This window comes from Megascapheus bottae, chromosome 2, assembly GCF_031878675.1.
Source record: "Megascapheus bottae isolate mThoBot1 chromosome 2, mThoBot2.hap1, whole genome shotgun sequence".
Taxonomy (NCBI): Eukaryota; Metazoa; Chordata; class Mammalia; order Rodentia; family Geomyidae; genus Megascapheus; species Megascapheus bottae.
In genome coordinates this window covers 93,633,084-93,648,993 of record NC_143510.1, presented here as the reverse complement: position 1 = coordinate 93,648,993, position 15,910 = coordinate 93,633,084, and the positions used below count along the sequence as shown (strand labels likewise).

Here is a 15,910-nt window from a genome sequence, read left to right as displayed (position 1 = left end):
GTGTCAGTGCAGGGTGGCGGGGGGGGGGGTAGATGTCAAGTGACAGCCTAGGCGGGGGGAGAGGGGCATGAGTCACAGAAGGATCTGGAAGGAAGGCATGCATCTCGGCAGGGGGCGTGCCAGGGAGAGGATCCCATGTGCGTTCAGAACAGCTGGGGAGCCCCAGGCTGGGCTTGCGTGCTTGGGGGGGAGGGGGGATCAGGGAGGCAGAGAGGATGAAGGCTATCCAGGGGCCACGACAGGCCAGTGGGAGCAGCAGATGTGGCTAGGGGCACTCCAGGACACTAACAATGGGATCTGCCCCCCACACGGAAGGAGCAGGCCAGAGACCAGGGAGGAGGCTGTGCCCCAAGGAGGAGGAAGGGCTGCCCATCGGGACCGGGAGGCGTAGGGCAGGCGAGCGCTGTGAGCAGGTGACCAGCCCTTGCCAGCAGCGCTGGGCTGCCCTGGGTGGCGGGAGCCCTGCTGTGCCGGTCAGGTCGCTAGGAGATGGCGCCTGCGTCAGAGAGCGGGGCGGGGGCGGAACTAATTGCCTGTCACCAGCTAATAGCCTGCTTTATCTCCTGGCGGGCGGGCGGGCGGGTGGGCGAGGGGGCAGGGTGCACAGCCCGAGAGGTAACGGGAACAAGGAGAGCCACTCGTGGCCTCAAATGTCCTCGTGTTCCAAACACCTGGCAGCCACCTCTGCTTCCACCGCACCCCTGGCCGGCGCTGGCTCACCCTCCCAGCCCTGCCACCCCTGCTCACCTGCTCACCGCACCCCTGGCCGTGGCCCCGGGGCCACCCCACACACCCGTGCCGGCGCTGGCTGTCACCCAGCCCTGTGACGCCAGGCTCCCGTGAGCTGTCCCTTCTCACAGTGAGTTAGAGAAGTCTGGGGGCTCATACACAGGTCAGCAGCCAGGCCAGCCGTCTGACCCGTCCTGTGGAGCTCATGATACTGACTGGCCCGCCCCCCTCCCTCTGGACGCCCCACAGTGACAGAGAGGCCTCACCCCCACCCTGCTCCAAGAAGGGACCAGAGGACACCTCTACCCGCCCCCCCAACTCCCCACAGGAGCACATGGACTGCCTGGGACAGTACTGGCGTCCAAGACCCTCAGACTCCCTCGCCCCAGGCTACTTACCAAATCTGCCCATCATCATCCTGCAGAGAGAGAGAGAATCGTCAAGCAGTGACTGCTCTCGGTGCAAGTCCGTTGGTTCCATCTTATTTAATAGGTGTTTACTTGAGCACCTACTATGTATGTGCCATGGAGACAAACACCCCACGGGGCTCTGAGGACAAGAGTGGCTTCAAAGGTCACTGTCTCTCTCAGGGCTGGACATATAGCAGGATACCTCTGGGGCCTTAGGGAAGCAGAAAGGAAGCCGTGGGCTCCTGCTTGGCCCACTAGAGAGCTTCCTGGAGGAGGTGACAGCACAGCTGCCACATGGCCACTGAAGGGGCAGGACTAGATGGGAGGTGGCCACGGTGATGATGACATTATTAAACCAGCCCAATCTCTGTGATGAGGGGGAAAGGGGTCTGAGGACGGCGCCACACACACACTCCCTGGGGGTCTGGGACAAGCCTGGTGGTGACAGGAAAGGTACTGTGTGCCCTGCCCCAGAGGAGCCCTAAGACAACCCAAGAGCAAAGAGCCCCCGCTGAGCCCAGCCACAGAGGCCACAGCGCCCACAGCTGGTGTCCTGATGGCTCCCAGAAGCCACCATGGCATCCTCGAGGCCTTGATAATTTCAAGAGGGTTGAAGTTTTTTAGATGTCTTAAAAAATAAATGTGTCCCGGCTTGTCCTACCAGATCAGGGACGCTGGCTTCGGAATGTGTGCCAAAGAAAAGTTCTAGTTAGAAAGTTCTAGAAAGTTTGAGGTAACCGGCCAAGAGGAGGGATGACGGCACCAGATCCCAGGATGGACCCCCTCTCCTGCCCATCTGCCCCCCACAGCCCCGTGTTTGCTGTGTTCTAATATGGAAAGTGGAGTAGAGGGAGAAGGCGGGGGGGGGGGGTGCAGCCCCTGTGAGAGCACCTCTAAGATGTGGCTCCCAAGGGCCAGGCAGCCCGACCACCTGCCAAGCCCCTACTGGAGCCTGGGGAGGCGGCACTTACTCTGTGGTGGTCGTCAGCTCCTCTGAGACGTGGCTGGAATGCAGGAGGCCTTCCTGCTTCTGAAAAACCCCAAAACACACAGATCAGCACCCAGATACCCTGGCAGGGCAGCCGTGAGGACACAGGGGCTGAGGTGGGCCGGGAGCCATGCCCAGAGGGCCCGCTCTAGATGGGGGTGGGAGAAGGAAGGGGGTGCTGGCTCCTGCCCTGAGCCAAGACTGGTGACCCACACACGGGGAGACCTGCTCAGGGTCCTGGCACCAGTCCCCAACCCATTCCCCTCCCCCACCGCCTGGAAGCAGCTTCCACAGGGGACCAAGAGGCCACACTCCCCAGGGAATGCTGGAACAGCGTCACCAAAACTCTAGGGAGACACAGGAGACAATGCATGGCCACTGGAGTGGACAGGGGTACCCCGAAACCCAGACCCTCAGAAGGTGGGCCAGCCACAGCCAGGCCACTGTAGCCCTGACTCCAGTCAAGCCAGCATCTTGTCACAAGAGATGTGGAAACAGACAGGGGTCATGGGCCTAGGACAGTGCGTGTCCCATGGAAGCTCAGCTAATGCCACCGCCACTGCTGGCCTCCACAGAACTCCCTGGGGACAGGAGCTCGCTTCCTGGAGAGAGCACCCACAAGACAGCCCAGGATGGGACAGGCGCTGAGAACACTCAGGGCTGACTCCTGTTCGTGAGCGCTGGCCTGCCCAGGCCCTCAACCTGATCTAGGACCTCGAATCACTGATCAAATGCACTTCTGCGCCCACAGCAGCTGGGCCCTGGTGAAGGCCCAGGGCTAGAGGTTCATTCCACAGGGCAATCACTGTTGTGCTGTGAAATCGTGACCCACCCACAGCCCAGCTGGGACAAGTCCTGGCCTTCAACCATAATCCACCATGCCTGCTTCCCTAGCTGGGGCCAGGTACTCAGTACCCGCCTGGGAGGGGGTGGGTGTGCAGGGCTCTGGGGAGGCCTCCCCTAGGGTATGGGCTAGCCAGCCCTTGGGCCTCTCTCCTGGCTGCCTTCTCCTATGGGTAAGGCCTAAAGAATCCAGTAACCTTGGTCAAGAGAGGCGGAGAGAGCGGGGAAGAGCTTGTGGGGCAGGCAGAATTTCCACAAAACCCCATAGATTATCTTGGCCCAAACTTCAAGCCTGAAAGGAAATCCCCCATCCCCTGGGCCTGTACAGGGCTCGGGGGGGGGGGGGGCAGCGCGACATAGGGGGTTTGGGATCCAGAGTTCCCACGTGCTCCTTCCCAGCTGGCCGCCTGAGAGCCCCTGCCCAGCAGCCTGGAGGAACACGTCCCCGTGAGGATGGGAGAAATGGCTGGCAACACAGCAGCCTGGTACAGGGAAGGGCCTTTCCCATCCGGTCACAGAGGAGTCAGCCTGGGTCTTCCCAAACCACGGCAGCCACAGCCTGGAGAAGTTTAAACCCCACAGGAAAGGCTGCCGCCAGATGCTTCCAGTAAAACAAATGTCCAGGTTCCCGGTGGAAGCCAGCCATCAGGCAGCACAGCTGCCCCTTCAGACCTGGGTGGGGAGGCAGAGCCTTCACTGCACCCCCAGGTGATGGCTGGTACCCAGAAGGCACTGACTGTGTGCCCACCAGTGAAACTGCACAGGAACCCGGGCCCAGAGCCCCTCGGTGCTCCAGGGTTAGGAGAAAGGCTGATGGAAGCAGATTCACTTTTGCCTGCGTCAACCGGACGCCAAGCTCTGGCTTGCATTTCTCCCCATGAATCAAGAGGGACGAGCCTCAAAGAAGAGCGCACGGCGACCGAGGTTCTAACAAAGAGCCTCTAATTTGAGGTGCATCTCGTCCTGCGGCTCGTGGGCCCCTCCGGTGAGGAATAAGAAATTCAAGAGGAATGAATTCCAGGGAGCTGGGTTTGGAAAGAGACACATGTTCTTTTCAAAACCCTGGGAAATTCAACCTCAACTCTCTCCAGTGTCTCAGAAAATCAGTGCTCCTGTCCCCGCGCCATCGTTTGTCTGGAAGCCAGGGTGAGATACAAATCTCAAGGAGAAATGAAGGTAGCTTGTTGGAGAGGAAAGAAAAAAAAAAAAAAGGCAGGCACTAACTGGAGGAAAAGGTCGTGTGTCCTGGGAGGGACGGCCGGGCGGGGACGGCCTGGCAGGGCAGCTGCCAGGGGACACTTACCCGCACCACCACCACCTGCACGGCCACGCGTTCCGGGAGGCGGATTGGGGCCCGGAAGTGCATGGCCAGGGCCACAAGCAGGTGCAGGATGGACACCAAGTTCTTCCCGTGGATGGCTTGGCGCAGGGAGGAAAGGAGGAAGGAGCGTCGGTGAGGCCTCCCTGGACGCAGGGTGTCCCGAGGCCGGGGGGGGGGGGGGGGGGAAGGTCACTGGAAACCAGAGCTGCTCCATGCCTGCCCCTCCCCCTGCCCTCCCCCACCTCCCCATCCCAAACCTCTTCCCAGCTTCCGCTACGTTGCTCTGTGGCGAAGGTGACTTGTGCAATCACTTTTAAAAGCATCATGATTTTTAAAAGCAGGAAAATGGGGGCCATGGGGAGAAGGACGGGTCGTGGCCGGGGCCTGTCACGGAGATGGGGCATGATGTGCGCTGCTGAGCTCTCCCTAAGCAATTAGCCCCTCCCAGGGGGCTGGTGGACGAGAGTGACCGCTGCTGAGACACCGGCGTTCACCCTGCACTGCCCAGGCCAGGCCCCGCTGCTCGCCGCAAGCACTCGGTCCTGGGCCCTGTCATCACCCCACACAGGGCTCCGGTGGCTCACGCCTGGATCCCAGCTCCTCCGGAGGCTGAGCCCCGAGGACTGTGATTCAAAGCCAGCCAAGGCGGGGAAGCCTGGAAGACTCTCATCTCCAACCAAACAGCAAAGAGCCAACGTGGAGCTGTGGCTCATGTGGCAGAGCGCCAGCCTTGAGTGAGAATGCTCAGGGACAGTGCCCAGACCCTGAGTTCAAGCCCCCAGCACCCTGGGCAGAGCGTTACCGTTTACAAGGCCCTCACTACCCCACCCACGGCCCCATAATCCAGGAAGGGAAGCCAGGCTGCCCAAAGTCTCAGGCCAACAGATCAACGACAGAGCCAGGTCCCCACCCCACAGCCCAGAGCCCTGGCCCCGGGATGAGCCCCCTCTGTCCTCCCCGTGACGGCGTGATGGTGACTGACACGCCCCCCCCCCCCCCTGCCCGCCAGCTCACAGTCCACGCTCCACCGCAGGGCCCGGCCGTGGGGGCGCAGCAGGTCCTGCACGGCTTCCAGCACCGTCTGTAGCTTCTGCTTCTGCCCTGTCTCCGACTGGGTCACCTCGGCCACGTTCAGCTTGCACCCTGCCAGCTTTTCTGCAAGGAGAGGGACGGGGCTGTGAGGTGCAGCCCAGAGGCAGCTGAGGAGCTCGGGCATGCCCCGCCACGGGGCTGGAACAGGGTCCCCAGGCGGAGCAGGCTGAGCCCAGGGGAAGGGGCAGCGCTAGGATGAAGCCTGTGTCTGGGTGGGTACGCAGTCATTTGAGGTGTGGCGCGGAGTGGGTGCTGCACGCCCAGGGCTTGACAGGAAAGGAAGAAGCTGCAATTTGGAGGTCAGCTTGAGCTGCACAGCAAGACCCTGTCACACACAGACAAGACACAAGCCAAGGGCCCCAGCCAAGGGCCAGAGCGTGGCCTGGTGGTAGAGTGCTCGCCTCCTATGCACAAAGCCCTGGGTTCGATTCCTCAGTACCACATACACGGAAAAAGCCAGAAGTGGTGCGTGGCTCGAGTGGCAGAGTGCTAGCCTTGAGCAAAAAGTGTCCTAGGACAGTGATCGGGTCCTGAGTTCAAGTCCCGGGACTGGCTAATAATAATAATAAAGCAAAAGGAGGCCACAGGGGAAGATGAGGACGTCACCTAGCACACAGGGAAAGGACTGGGGAGTGAGGACGCCCCACAGGCTCCCCAGAGGAAGAGAGCAGTCCCGTGTCTGCCTGGCTGCACGGCAGCTCCCGCGCTCCCGCTCTCTGCTCTCCACTCTGGAAGGATTGACAGGGCAAGGGCAGATCTGGTCAGAGATTCCCTGATTCTCCTGTTGCCGTTTCCAGAGAGCCTCGATAAGCGCTGCCACGCTCACTCAGCAGCCCCACGGGTGACCACGCCGCAGCCCAGCTCCTGACTCAACTTCCTCCAGGGAGGGCAGTGATAGGACTGGGGACAGCTGCGACTCCAGCGTTCCCCTCAGGACACTGTGTGGCACAGCAGGCCCGCGGGGCCTGGGACCTCCTCACACTTCCAGCCACTGGGTCCCTCACAAGGGTGGTGGGTGGGCTGCCGGAGTCAGGCAGGCAGCGGGGGGCGGGGGGCGCCCCAGGCCACCAGGACAGGGCCTGCAGGGATGAGCCTGCTTCCACAGTGCACCCCACCCGGGCTGAGGGACGGGAGGACTGGTGCAGCCACCAGCCTCTCTCTGCAGCAGAGGGCGGGGGCTCTGGGGGGACCCATCCTCGGTGATACTCCAGTTCCAGTGCTCCCTCTTCCTTCCGCACCCCGCCACCTCCTCCAGGCTCCCCTCCCAGGCCTCCCTGGCCCAGCAGCCCGCCCTCTGCCCCTCATGGTGGTGCTCTCCCCAGCCAGGCCAGGCCCCACCCTCTCGTCGCCGGGTCCCCAGGCCCACACCGGGGTCCTCCACGGGTCCTCCACGGCACCCTGGGCTCCAAGCCACAGATGGCAGCAGAACTGACTCAGAAGGCCCCTGACCCACACATACCACAACTCATGTAACACGCTCGGAGCAGAGCCCGTGCCCAGGGCACCCCTGCGGGCTGCCAGAGCTCCGTCCGCCCTCCCAGCCCACCCTCTGTGCATCCCCCTCAGCCCTCCCCGTCCACTCCCTCCCGCTGAGCGCTGCCTTCTTTCACCCCTCACTTGGGCCCAGGCCTCCGTCCTTGGCAAGGCCACGGCCCCACCATCCTGGCGTGGCTCTTGGAGCCCACTCACTGCCTGCTAGGGCAGGACCATCACCATGGTCAGCCCACTCCCCTCTCACCAGAAGACAGCTGCGGGGCTGGGAACCCTGGCCCTGCCCCGGGCCGCCCGAGGTGAAGGCCGTCCCCTGGGGCCAGGGGCACTCACCCAGAAGCTTCTGGAGCACCTGGCCGTCATACAGGTCTTCCTCCAGCTGCTTCACGATGATCCGCTCCTCCACCAGCACGTCGTTGACCCAGTCCAGCAGCGTCTGGGGAGAGGCGGGCGTGGGGACGGGAGGACAGGTGTGGGGACGGGAGGACAGGTGTGGGGACGGGAGGACAGGTGCAGGGACAGGCCATGAGCAGCACCCCTGCCAACACTGTGTCAGTCACAATAGCCTAGTGGCCACGGGGTGAGACAGGTGTCCCTCAGTCTACACTAGACCCGGGAGACCCCAAGGAGCCCTGCTGAGAACAGCCGGGCCCTGCTCTTCCTCCTGGGATGGCGGGAAGCCTGGGCAGGGCTTCATGGACCCCTGGACATGGGGTGGACACGAGTGCCGCTGCCCAGAAGACGCTGGACGCCCTATCCCCCATCGGCACCAAGACACAGTCACCCAGTGACCCCTCCTGGACCCATGGTGGTGGGTTTCCAGCAGCCGTCCTGCTGGTGGCTGCGTGTGGTGGGGGTGAGGATGACAGCACACCCGCCCGGAGCCGGGGTCACCCAGCCTCTGCTGGTCAGTCCCTGTCCTGTGCGGATTCAGCTCATGTGAAGCCCAGGGTCCCCCCCAGCCCCCTCCTGCTCCGGCCTGGCCCCTTTCATGGTCTCGGAAAGGCGGTTTTGATCCTGGCTGGTTACGTGACCTGCCAGCCTCAGCTCCACCCTGCTTTGCTTTTCCGAGAGAGAGAGAGAGAGAGAGAGAGGAGAGAGAGAGAGAGAGAGAGAGAGAGAGAGAGAGAGAGAGAGAGGGAGGGAGAGAGAGACAGAGAGAGAGAGACAGAGAGAGAGACAGAGAGAGGGAGGGAGGGAGGGAGGGAGGGAGGGAGAGAGAGAGAGAGAGGGGGAGGGAGAGAGAGAGAGAGAGAGAGCGAGCACCTGGCTCAGCAGGTCTGTCTCCAGGCCTTTTGTTCCTGTGCTGACCTGGGGTCTGAACTCGGGGCCTGACTGCGGTCCCTGATCTTTTGTGCTCTACCACTGGAGCCACAGCTCCACCTTGGTCATTTCTGGTGGACATCTGGAGATGAAGTCTCACCGGTCTTCTTGTCTAGGCTGGCTCTGAACTCTGGGACGACAGGTGAGAGCCATGGGCACCTGGCTTCAGGCTCTCCATGTTGTGCCACCCCCCGCCCCCCTGAGAACCTGGTTCTGCTCCCCAAGCCCCTTCTCCCCCTTACCCCTCCATTCATTCCCGGCACACTGCAGCCCCACGTGGCTCCTTCCTGCGTGGCTCGATGGCTGTCCCACAGCCCGGGCCACTGCTCCCTCCCTCCCACCACACAGTGCCGGGGCCACGTGTGCCTGGGGCTCCTCTCAAACCTAAAACAGCCCCGCCCCCAGCCCTGCCCACGATGCCTGATCCCCAAAACAGTCCCTGACCCCCAGCCCTGCCCATGACACCTGATCCCCCAAACAGCCCCCACTCCCCAACCCTGCCCGTGACACCTGAATGCCACCAAAGAACACAACCTCGAGCACACACTGGGCCCGTGGCTGGCAGGCCGTCCCCTGAGGACAGCTGCCTCCTGTCCTCTCCATCGGCCTGCCCGGCCTCCTGGCTTCTCCCTGCTCCCCAAGCCCCGTGGCCTCCAGCGCCATCTCCACCCAGAACCCTGTGGCTTACACAGACACCTCCCTGGGGGCTTCCTGAGCACCGACCCCCCCAAGCCCTCCTCTTCGGGGGGAGCCGGGCATCTCAGGAGCTGCCCCCTCGCCCCCATCACTCCAGACTGGATCCAGCCCCACCTCCCTCCAGCTGCAGCTCAGCGCGCTGGCCCACACTCAGCCCCAGGGGCTCAGGACCTGCACACAGGCAGTGCCAGCCACCCGATGCCCCTCCTCTGGGCCTGGACAGCTCCTGTGGGCACACGGCGTCTCCCAGCTCTTCATTCATCGACCTCTGACCCCTCCACACTGACCATACCCCACACCCCACACTTAGGCTCTCACAGCTCCCTGGCCTCCCTTAACACAGGCCAGGACCCTTGGGGTGCCAGCGCCCCCTGCTGGGCTCTGGGAAGGAGGGAGGCAGGTGAGTGGTCCCAGGCACAAGGCAGAGGGAGCAGGGATGCAGGGAGGCCCCAGGGAGCCCGGGGAAGAGCTGGCTGGTCCACACTGGGTGCCAAACCAAGGGTCACCACCTCTGGCTATGGCTCCCGTCAGTCTCCTCTTGGCGCACTTGGCCCCAGACATACTGACGAGGTCCATGCAAACCACAGGACCTTTGCCCCTGGTATTGGTCTATTGGCCATGCTCTTTGCTCAAGTGCAAAGGGAGAGAGGAAAGAAGCAGGAGGATGGAAGCTGGAGGCAGGATGTAGATAAAGACCAGGGGCAGGAGAGGCAGGAGGCCGGAGGCAGAAGACAAACGGAATCAAGGGAGGCTGGCAGTGGAAGGCAGAAGACTGGTAGAGGCCTGGGGCAGTAGAGGCAAGAGGCTGGAGGCAGGTGGAGGCAGGTAGAGGCTGGGTTCGCAGGCAGGGTATTCCCAGCCCCTCCACAGCCTTAGCTTCAGCCAGAAACCATATTGTTGCAGCCCGCTTTCTTCCAGGCAGCAAGAGAAGAGACAACCAGCGCTTAAAGTCTGGAATTTGCTCCTGGGAACACCTGTGCCGGGAGAGGTGGCGTGGCTGCCCCGATGGCTGTGCCCTGAGCCTGCCCACATCGCCTCAGATGCTCTGCCACCCATCCCATCCGTCACGCGGCCTCCCACGGGGACGTGCGGTCCCCACGCCAACGCCGGGGCTCGCACTGGCATCCTAGCCACTCAGGAGGCTGAGGTCACGGACCACTGTTCAAAGCCAGCCCTTGAGGGAAAGTCTTGAGACTCTTATCTCCAATTCACCACCAAAAAAGCCCGAGGTGGAGCTGTGGCTCAACGGGTGGAGCGCCAGCCTTGAGCAAAAGAGCTCAGGGACAGAACCCAGGCCCTGAATTCAAGTCCCGGGAAAACACACACACATACACGTACACACACCCCAAAGCAGCTAGAAGCAAATGTGAGGCCTAAATTCAAATCCCAGTCTGGTCACAAAGCAGAAAAGCAGGTCCCGCTGGCCAGCGGCCTGGCCCAGCCGCACGGCTCCAGGCGGGCTGGGGATTCCATCACCGCTCACCCTGCACACAGGGCCCCAGAATAGAACCCTGGGCACCAGACCCCCTCACCTTGACCAGCTCTTTGAATTTGGGGTCCTCCCGAGATGTGGGGTCGATCATCGTGCGTTCCTCATTCTCCTCTGCGGGGACCAAAGGCCACCGTTGGCATTTCCTCCTGCCCCAGCAACATGGTGACCAGCACAGCCCGCGGGGACCGGAGGCCGGGGGCTCCTCCCTCCCATTAACCAGCAACCAGAATGAGGTTGAACCATGGCTCAAGTGGTAGAGCGCAGCCTTGAGGGGACAGCGCCCAGGCCTCGAGTTCAAGCCCCGGGACCAGCACACAGACGACAGAAACCTGCCAGGGGGGACAGGCTTCTCCTCGAGCCTCTGACCATGGCCTCCACTAAGGCCGGGACCCCCAACACCCACGGTGGGGTCCCACCCCAGGCCAGGAGCCCCGAGGAAGAGGGCAGGGGCAGGGGCAGGGGCAGTACCAAGCTGGGTGTCTTCTGGGTGGACGTCCGCCGCAGCCGGGGCCATCGGGGAGTTGATAGCGCTCTTGCCTTCCTCCTGTAGGTCACTCACTACCCAGCAGAAAAGAGAAACGGGGTGAGTGTGGAAGACGCGGGGCGGGGGAGGCCTCAGGCAGTGATCCGTGAAATGGGGTAAACAACGACTGTTTAAATTTGTTCCAATATTTAGTATTGCAACATTATCTGTAATGCCCATATTATTCTACTGATGGACACTCAAAGTTTTCCAGCTAGCCCCTCCCAAAAAGCTCTGTAGCCACACTTGTTAAACTCGGTTTGAATTGGTGCTGGTTCTCAGTCTGTTTTGCTGTGTATGACCACACTTGTCAGATGCTGGCTGTATATGACTAGGTATTTTTCTTTTTTTTTTTTTTGCCAGTCCTGGGCTTGAGCTCAGGGCCTGAGCACTGTCCTTGGATTTTCTCAAGGCTAGAGCTCTACCACTTGAGCCTCAGCACCACTTCTGGCTTTTTTCTACGTATGTGGTACCGAGGAATCGAACCCAGGTCTTTGCGCATGCTAGGCAAGCACTTTAACCACTAGGCCAAACTCCCGGCCCCATGACCAGGTATTTTTCCTTTACCAGGAAAAGTCTGTATTGTTCTTCTGTTCTGGGACTTCCTGCAGCCGGGCCTGTAGTGATTGTAGTGCCGACTTGTCCCACTCTCTCCCCTGAACCCCCAGGAGGCCACTCCTACTGTGCTACCAAATGCTGTCTGACCTGCTTCCTGCCTTGTTTTCCAGAAATAAGCAAAAACACTCACTCTAATTAGACAAGAGGGGGAACGCCTGTGGTTTTCAGGGTTAAAAGGAGCCTCAGGGTGGTCTCACGCCTGTCAGGAGGCTGACGTCTGAGGCTCGAGGTTCAAAGCCAGCCCGGACACAAAAGGACCTGAGACTCTTATCTCCAGTGAACCTCTAGAAAACAGGAAGTGGGGCCTGGCTCAAGGGGTAGGGCGGTAGCCTTGAGCTGTAGAGCTCTGGGACAGCACCCAGACTCGGGGTTCAAGCCCTATAACCCACAAAAAATAGAGGAGCCCACAGAGGCAGCGTGCGTGGCATTCTGATATCCCTGCCTCGGTGTCCCGTTCTGCATCAGCCACTTCTAGCTCAATAATAACACATCTTTCCATTCCCAGTCGTGGTCTCATTATTCGTCCCCAGAACAGTATCTACAAGCAGAGCTAGGAGGGGCCCCAGGCCACCCAGCAGTGGGTGAGCCCCACGCCCACTGAGCGTGCTCACTGCACTCCGCTCGGCTTCCCATGAGAAACGGAGTTCTTCTCTGTGTGTGACCAGTACTGGGGTCTGAACGCAGAGCCTGGGCTCTGTCCCTGGGCTTTGCACACAAGGCTGACATTCTCCCACTTGGGCCCCGGAGCCCCTTCCAGCTTTTTGGTGAATTAGAGACGAGTCGCACGGACTTTTCCACCCGTGCCGGCTTCGCACTGCGATCTTCACAGCTCAGCCTCCGGAGTTGCTGGCTTTACAGGAAGGAGCCAACATGCCTGAAGCTCTTCCAACCAACATTACATTCCAGGGTCCCCCGCCAGCTGCCTCCTGATCCCCCCATCTGCCCATCTGCTTCTGCTGGAACACACAGACTAAGACACAAACGCTTCTAAAGGCTTCTGGAAGTTTCCAACCCCACCTGAGGTGCTCCCAGGACACAGCTCTGAACCAGCTTGGGGACAACCTGCTCTCTGTCCCTGACAAGGACAATGACAGTGGGGGGACCAGGACACTGATTACTGTGGCCGCAGCAAAGACCCTCAGCCCAAAGGAGGAAATACCCCAGGGCCTGTTGACAAAGACGTAGGGGCCACGCGAGCATAAGCCAGCAGAGGAAAGCCCCGAAGACGGGGAAGGCCGAGAGACGCTGCACGGTGGAGGCGCCCCGAGGAGACCGGGCCTGGCGAATGGATCCAGGCACACAAGACAACACTGGCACTGCCCATCCTCCTCTTCACAGAGCTGTGAGCAGAAGCAGAGGAGCGGGCCAGGGGCTGGGGCAGCGCGGGGCCGGCCTGGCTGGTCGTGCTGGACTGGTTTAGAAGGTGAGGCCTGCAGGTGGGTGGTGATGGAGAACGGCACCCTGACTGGCTCACTCTCCTCCCGCCCCTCTCCCGGCCCTCTCCGGTCAGGCAGCAGGCACCGAACTCAAGTGTGTCCCCAGCCTGGACCCTGAGCGGACACCCCGGCTCAGCTCCCTCCCGGCCGCCACCCCCTGTCACTCTCACCCTCCCCTCCCCTCCTCCTCCTCCTCCTCGACCACCACCACCTCTCTCCCAGGCCCAGCCCGCTGCGAGTCCTGAAACCTCCACACCTGGGACTTGTGAGCCAGGAATGTCAGCTTCCTGGAGCCGCCACCCCAGAGTCTCCCAGTGAGCCTGAGCTACTGCTGAGGTCTCCTCTCTCAACTCCTTTTCTCTTTCTGAGCCTAACAGATGGCAGGGTTGGCTGTGAACACAAGCAGGCTTATTCCGCTGTTATTCCTCTGGCGGCATGCTTTAAAATGGCACACACTAAAGTCTACATATAGTTTACCAGAATATGTTTTTAAGTGGGGGCTGCCCTCTCCCAGAGCGCAGCCTTCTAGACACATGCCAGCCCTGCGCCACCACCGGGCCAGGGCCCGGGGCTCCAGGCTGGCCTGGGGGGAGGCGGGGCTGGGATCCAGGTGTGCGCCTCAGTTATCTTTCTTCTTTTCTTTGTTTTGGTCAGTCACGGGGCTTGAACTGGGCCTGGGTGCTGTCCCTGAGCTCTTCTTCAGCTCAAAGCTGGAGCTCTACCCCTTGAGCCACAGCACTACCTCCTGTTTTCTGGTGGTTAATGGAAGAGTCCAACGGACTTTCAAGCTGGGCCTGGCTTTGAACCTTGATCCTCAGATCTCAGCCTCCTGAGTAGCTACGATCGCAGCTGGGAGCCACGGGCGCCCAGCCGTACCTGGTCATCTTATCCCAAAACCTTGACCGAAGCTCTGAGGAATGCATTAAACTCCTTCACAGTGAGCTGGTGGGTGCTCTGAGGCCCCGCTGCCAACCTCTGAGAAGGGGCTCAGAGGTCCCACTGGGGCACCAGGCCAGCCTAGAGACCAGACCAGACCCGGCTCCAGGGAACTCTGATGAGCACCAGACAACAGACCTCAATCCTGCAAGGATCCTGGCTTGCAGAGTGGGCCACACACAAAGCCCCCATGCCAAGAGGAGGGGACACAGCCAGCAGACCCCAGGCTCCCCAAGTGGGGCTGAGGATTGCCCCCCACCCCCCCCAGCCCATGGGGGTGATGAGAGAAACTCTCTAGGGAAGAAGGAGGAAGAAGGGAGGAAAGGAGGAATGGAAGGAGAAAAGGAGGAATGAGAAGAGGGGTGGGAGGGGAGTAGGAAGAGAAAAGTAGAGGGAGGCAGGGAAGGAGGAAGCAGGGAGACCAGGAGGAGGAAGAGGGGAGAAAGCAGCAGTGGCCAGAGGGGAGGCTGGAGAGGATTAGAGGAGGAAGGGGGGAGGTGGGAGAGGAGAGCCCAGATCACAGATTCTAATTCCTTGCCAGGCTGGGAGCCGCCTCCACCAGGAAGCCTCCAGGATGCTCTGCTCCTGCTGGGTCTCCTCGGCCTACCTGCCTCACCCACCCGTGCAATCCTCTCTTCTCTGGACCCCCTGTCCAACGCACAGCAGGTCTAGAGAACCAGCAGAGACCGGAGTAGGGACTGAGATCCTAGCACCCAGCTGCTGGGCTGGGACAAGAGTGAGCTTCACTGCTCTGTGCCTCAGTTTCCACCTGTGAGGGGGACCTGCACCCTGCCCCTTCCCCTACTTCCTCCAGGGACAAGGCAAGATTTAAAGGACCGGAAAAACACAAAGACAGCACCCCCACCCTGAGTGGAGGCACCGAGGCCTAGAAGGGTAGGGAGGACTGGCACCGGGCACTGGCACCACCCACACAGGGCCCACTCCCCAGGCGCTCCCTCATTCTCATTCCTTTACATCTTTCCCTTTGTGCCATCCCGTTTCTTTCTTTATTCCCAGGCTCTTTCAAAAAATAAGAAATAAAAGGCTTTGAGGCAGCTTTGTGTCTGCTTTGACGTTATCAGAGAAACAGCCAGCCAGCGGGCGGCCAGCCCTGCCCTCCGCGGAGACCAGGGACGCGAACGGAGAGGAGGGGCAGAGGGGCCCTACCCCAGCTCCTACAAAGATGGGGTGCAGGAAGCTGGGGGACAGTGAGGAGGTCGCTGTGGGGGCCAACAAGGACACAGGGCCTGCCGCCTGGCCTGGCATCACAGAGAACAAAGATCACAGGAAGATCAAAGAGAAGACTCCAGAAGGACGACAGCGCTCACAGTGCTCACCAGTTCCACATATCAAACAGCAGGGCTTAACTCCAGGGAGGACAGCCACAGGGGCGGGGGGGGAGGGCCCTCGGTTCTCTCTGGGGGAGGGCAGCGAGGCCTTCAGGAGGGAGGCTGCCTCCGTGGAGACTTTGTCAGCCAGACCCACATCCACCGGCCCCAATTCCTCTGAGTCTCTGAGAGACACAGCAACTCTACGTCTCGGCTCCCCAGCCCCGCTGCGAAGGAACCCCAAAACAGCTCTGCCAAAAAGAGGCATTCGACGGGGCCACTGGAGTAATGAGAGCTTTTTTTCTTTCATTTTTGTGCCGGTCCTGGAGCTTGAACTCAGGGCCAGCATGGCAAAACAAGACACCCCCCCCTTTTCGTCAATGGTGGGGTTTGAACTCAGGGCCTGCGTTCTTTTCATTAAGGCTAGTACTCAACCACTTGAGCCACAGCACCATTTCTGTTTTTCTGGTGGTGTTTGGAGAGAAGAGCCTCACAGACACTGCTGCCCAGGATGGGGTGAACCAGGACCCAAAGATCTCGGCCTGCGGAGGAACGAGGTTCAAGCCACGAGCACCCACTGAAACAAGAGCTTTTAATTAATTCTCCAACCCCATCTACACCTAAAGGTCATTTCTTCACAGGAGTTATAACTGAGTGGAATAATTCACCACCAAGAAGGTCTGA

General features: G+C 60.8%; 1 protein-coding gene across 3 annotated transcripts in view; it reads right to left on the bottom strand.

Moving 5' to 3' along the window:
- Parvb (parvin beta) overlaps nt 1-15,910 on the bottom strand; it is a 40,346-nt gene that overhangs the window by 11,629 nt on the left and 12,807 nt on the right. For all 3 annotated transcript variants that reach the window (XM_090328867.1, XM_090328869.1, XM_090328870.1), the window contains exons 2-8: nt 10,854-10,943; nt 10,426-10,496; nt 7,208-7,310; nt 5,306-5,446; nt 4,274-4,389; nt 2,111-2,169; nt 1,128-1,147 (exon numbers count right to left, since the gene is read on the bottom strand). In XM_090328867.1, coding sequence (XP_090184993.1) covers nt 1,128-1,147; nt 2,111-2,169; nt 4,274-4,389; nt 5,306-5,446; nt 7,208-7,310; nt 10,426-10,496; nt 10,854-10,943 — 600 coding nt within the window. The remainder of the gene's footprint in view (nt 1-1,127; nt 1,148-2,110; nt 2,170-4,273; nt 4,390-5,305; nt 5,447-7,207; nt 7,311-10,425; nt 10,497-10,853; nt 10,944-15,910) is intronic.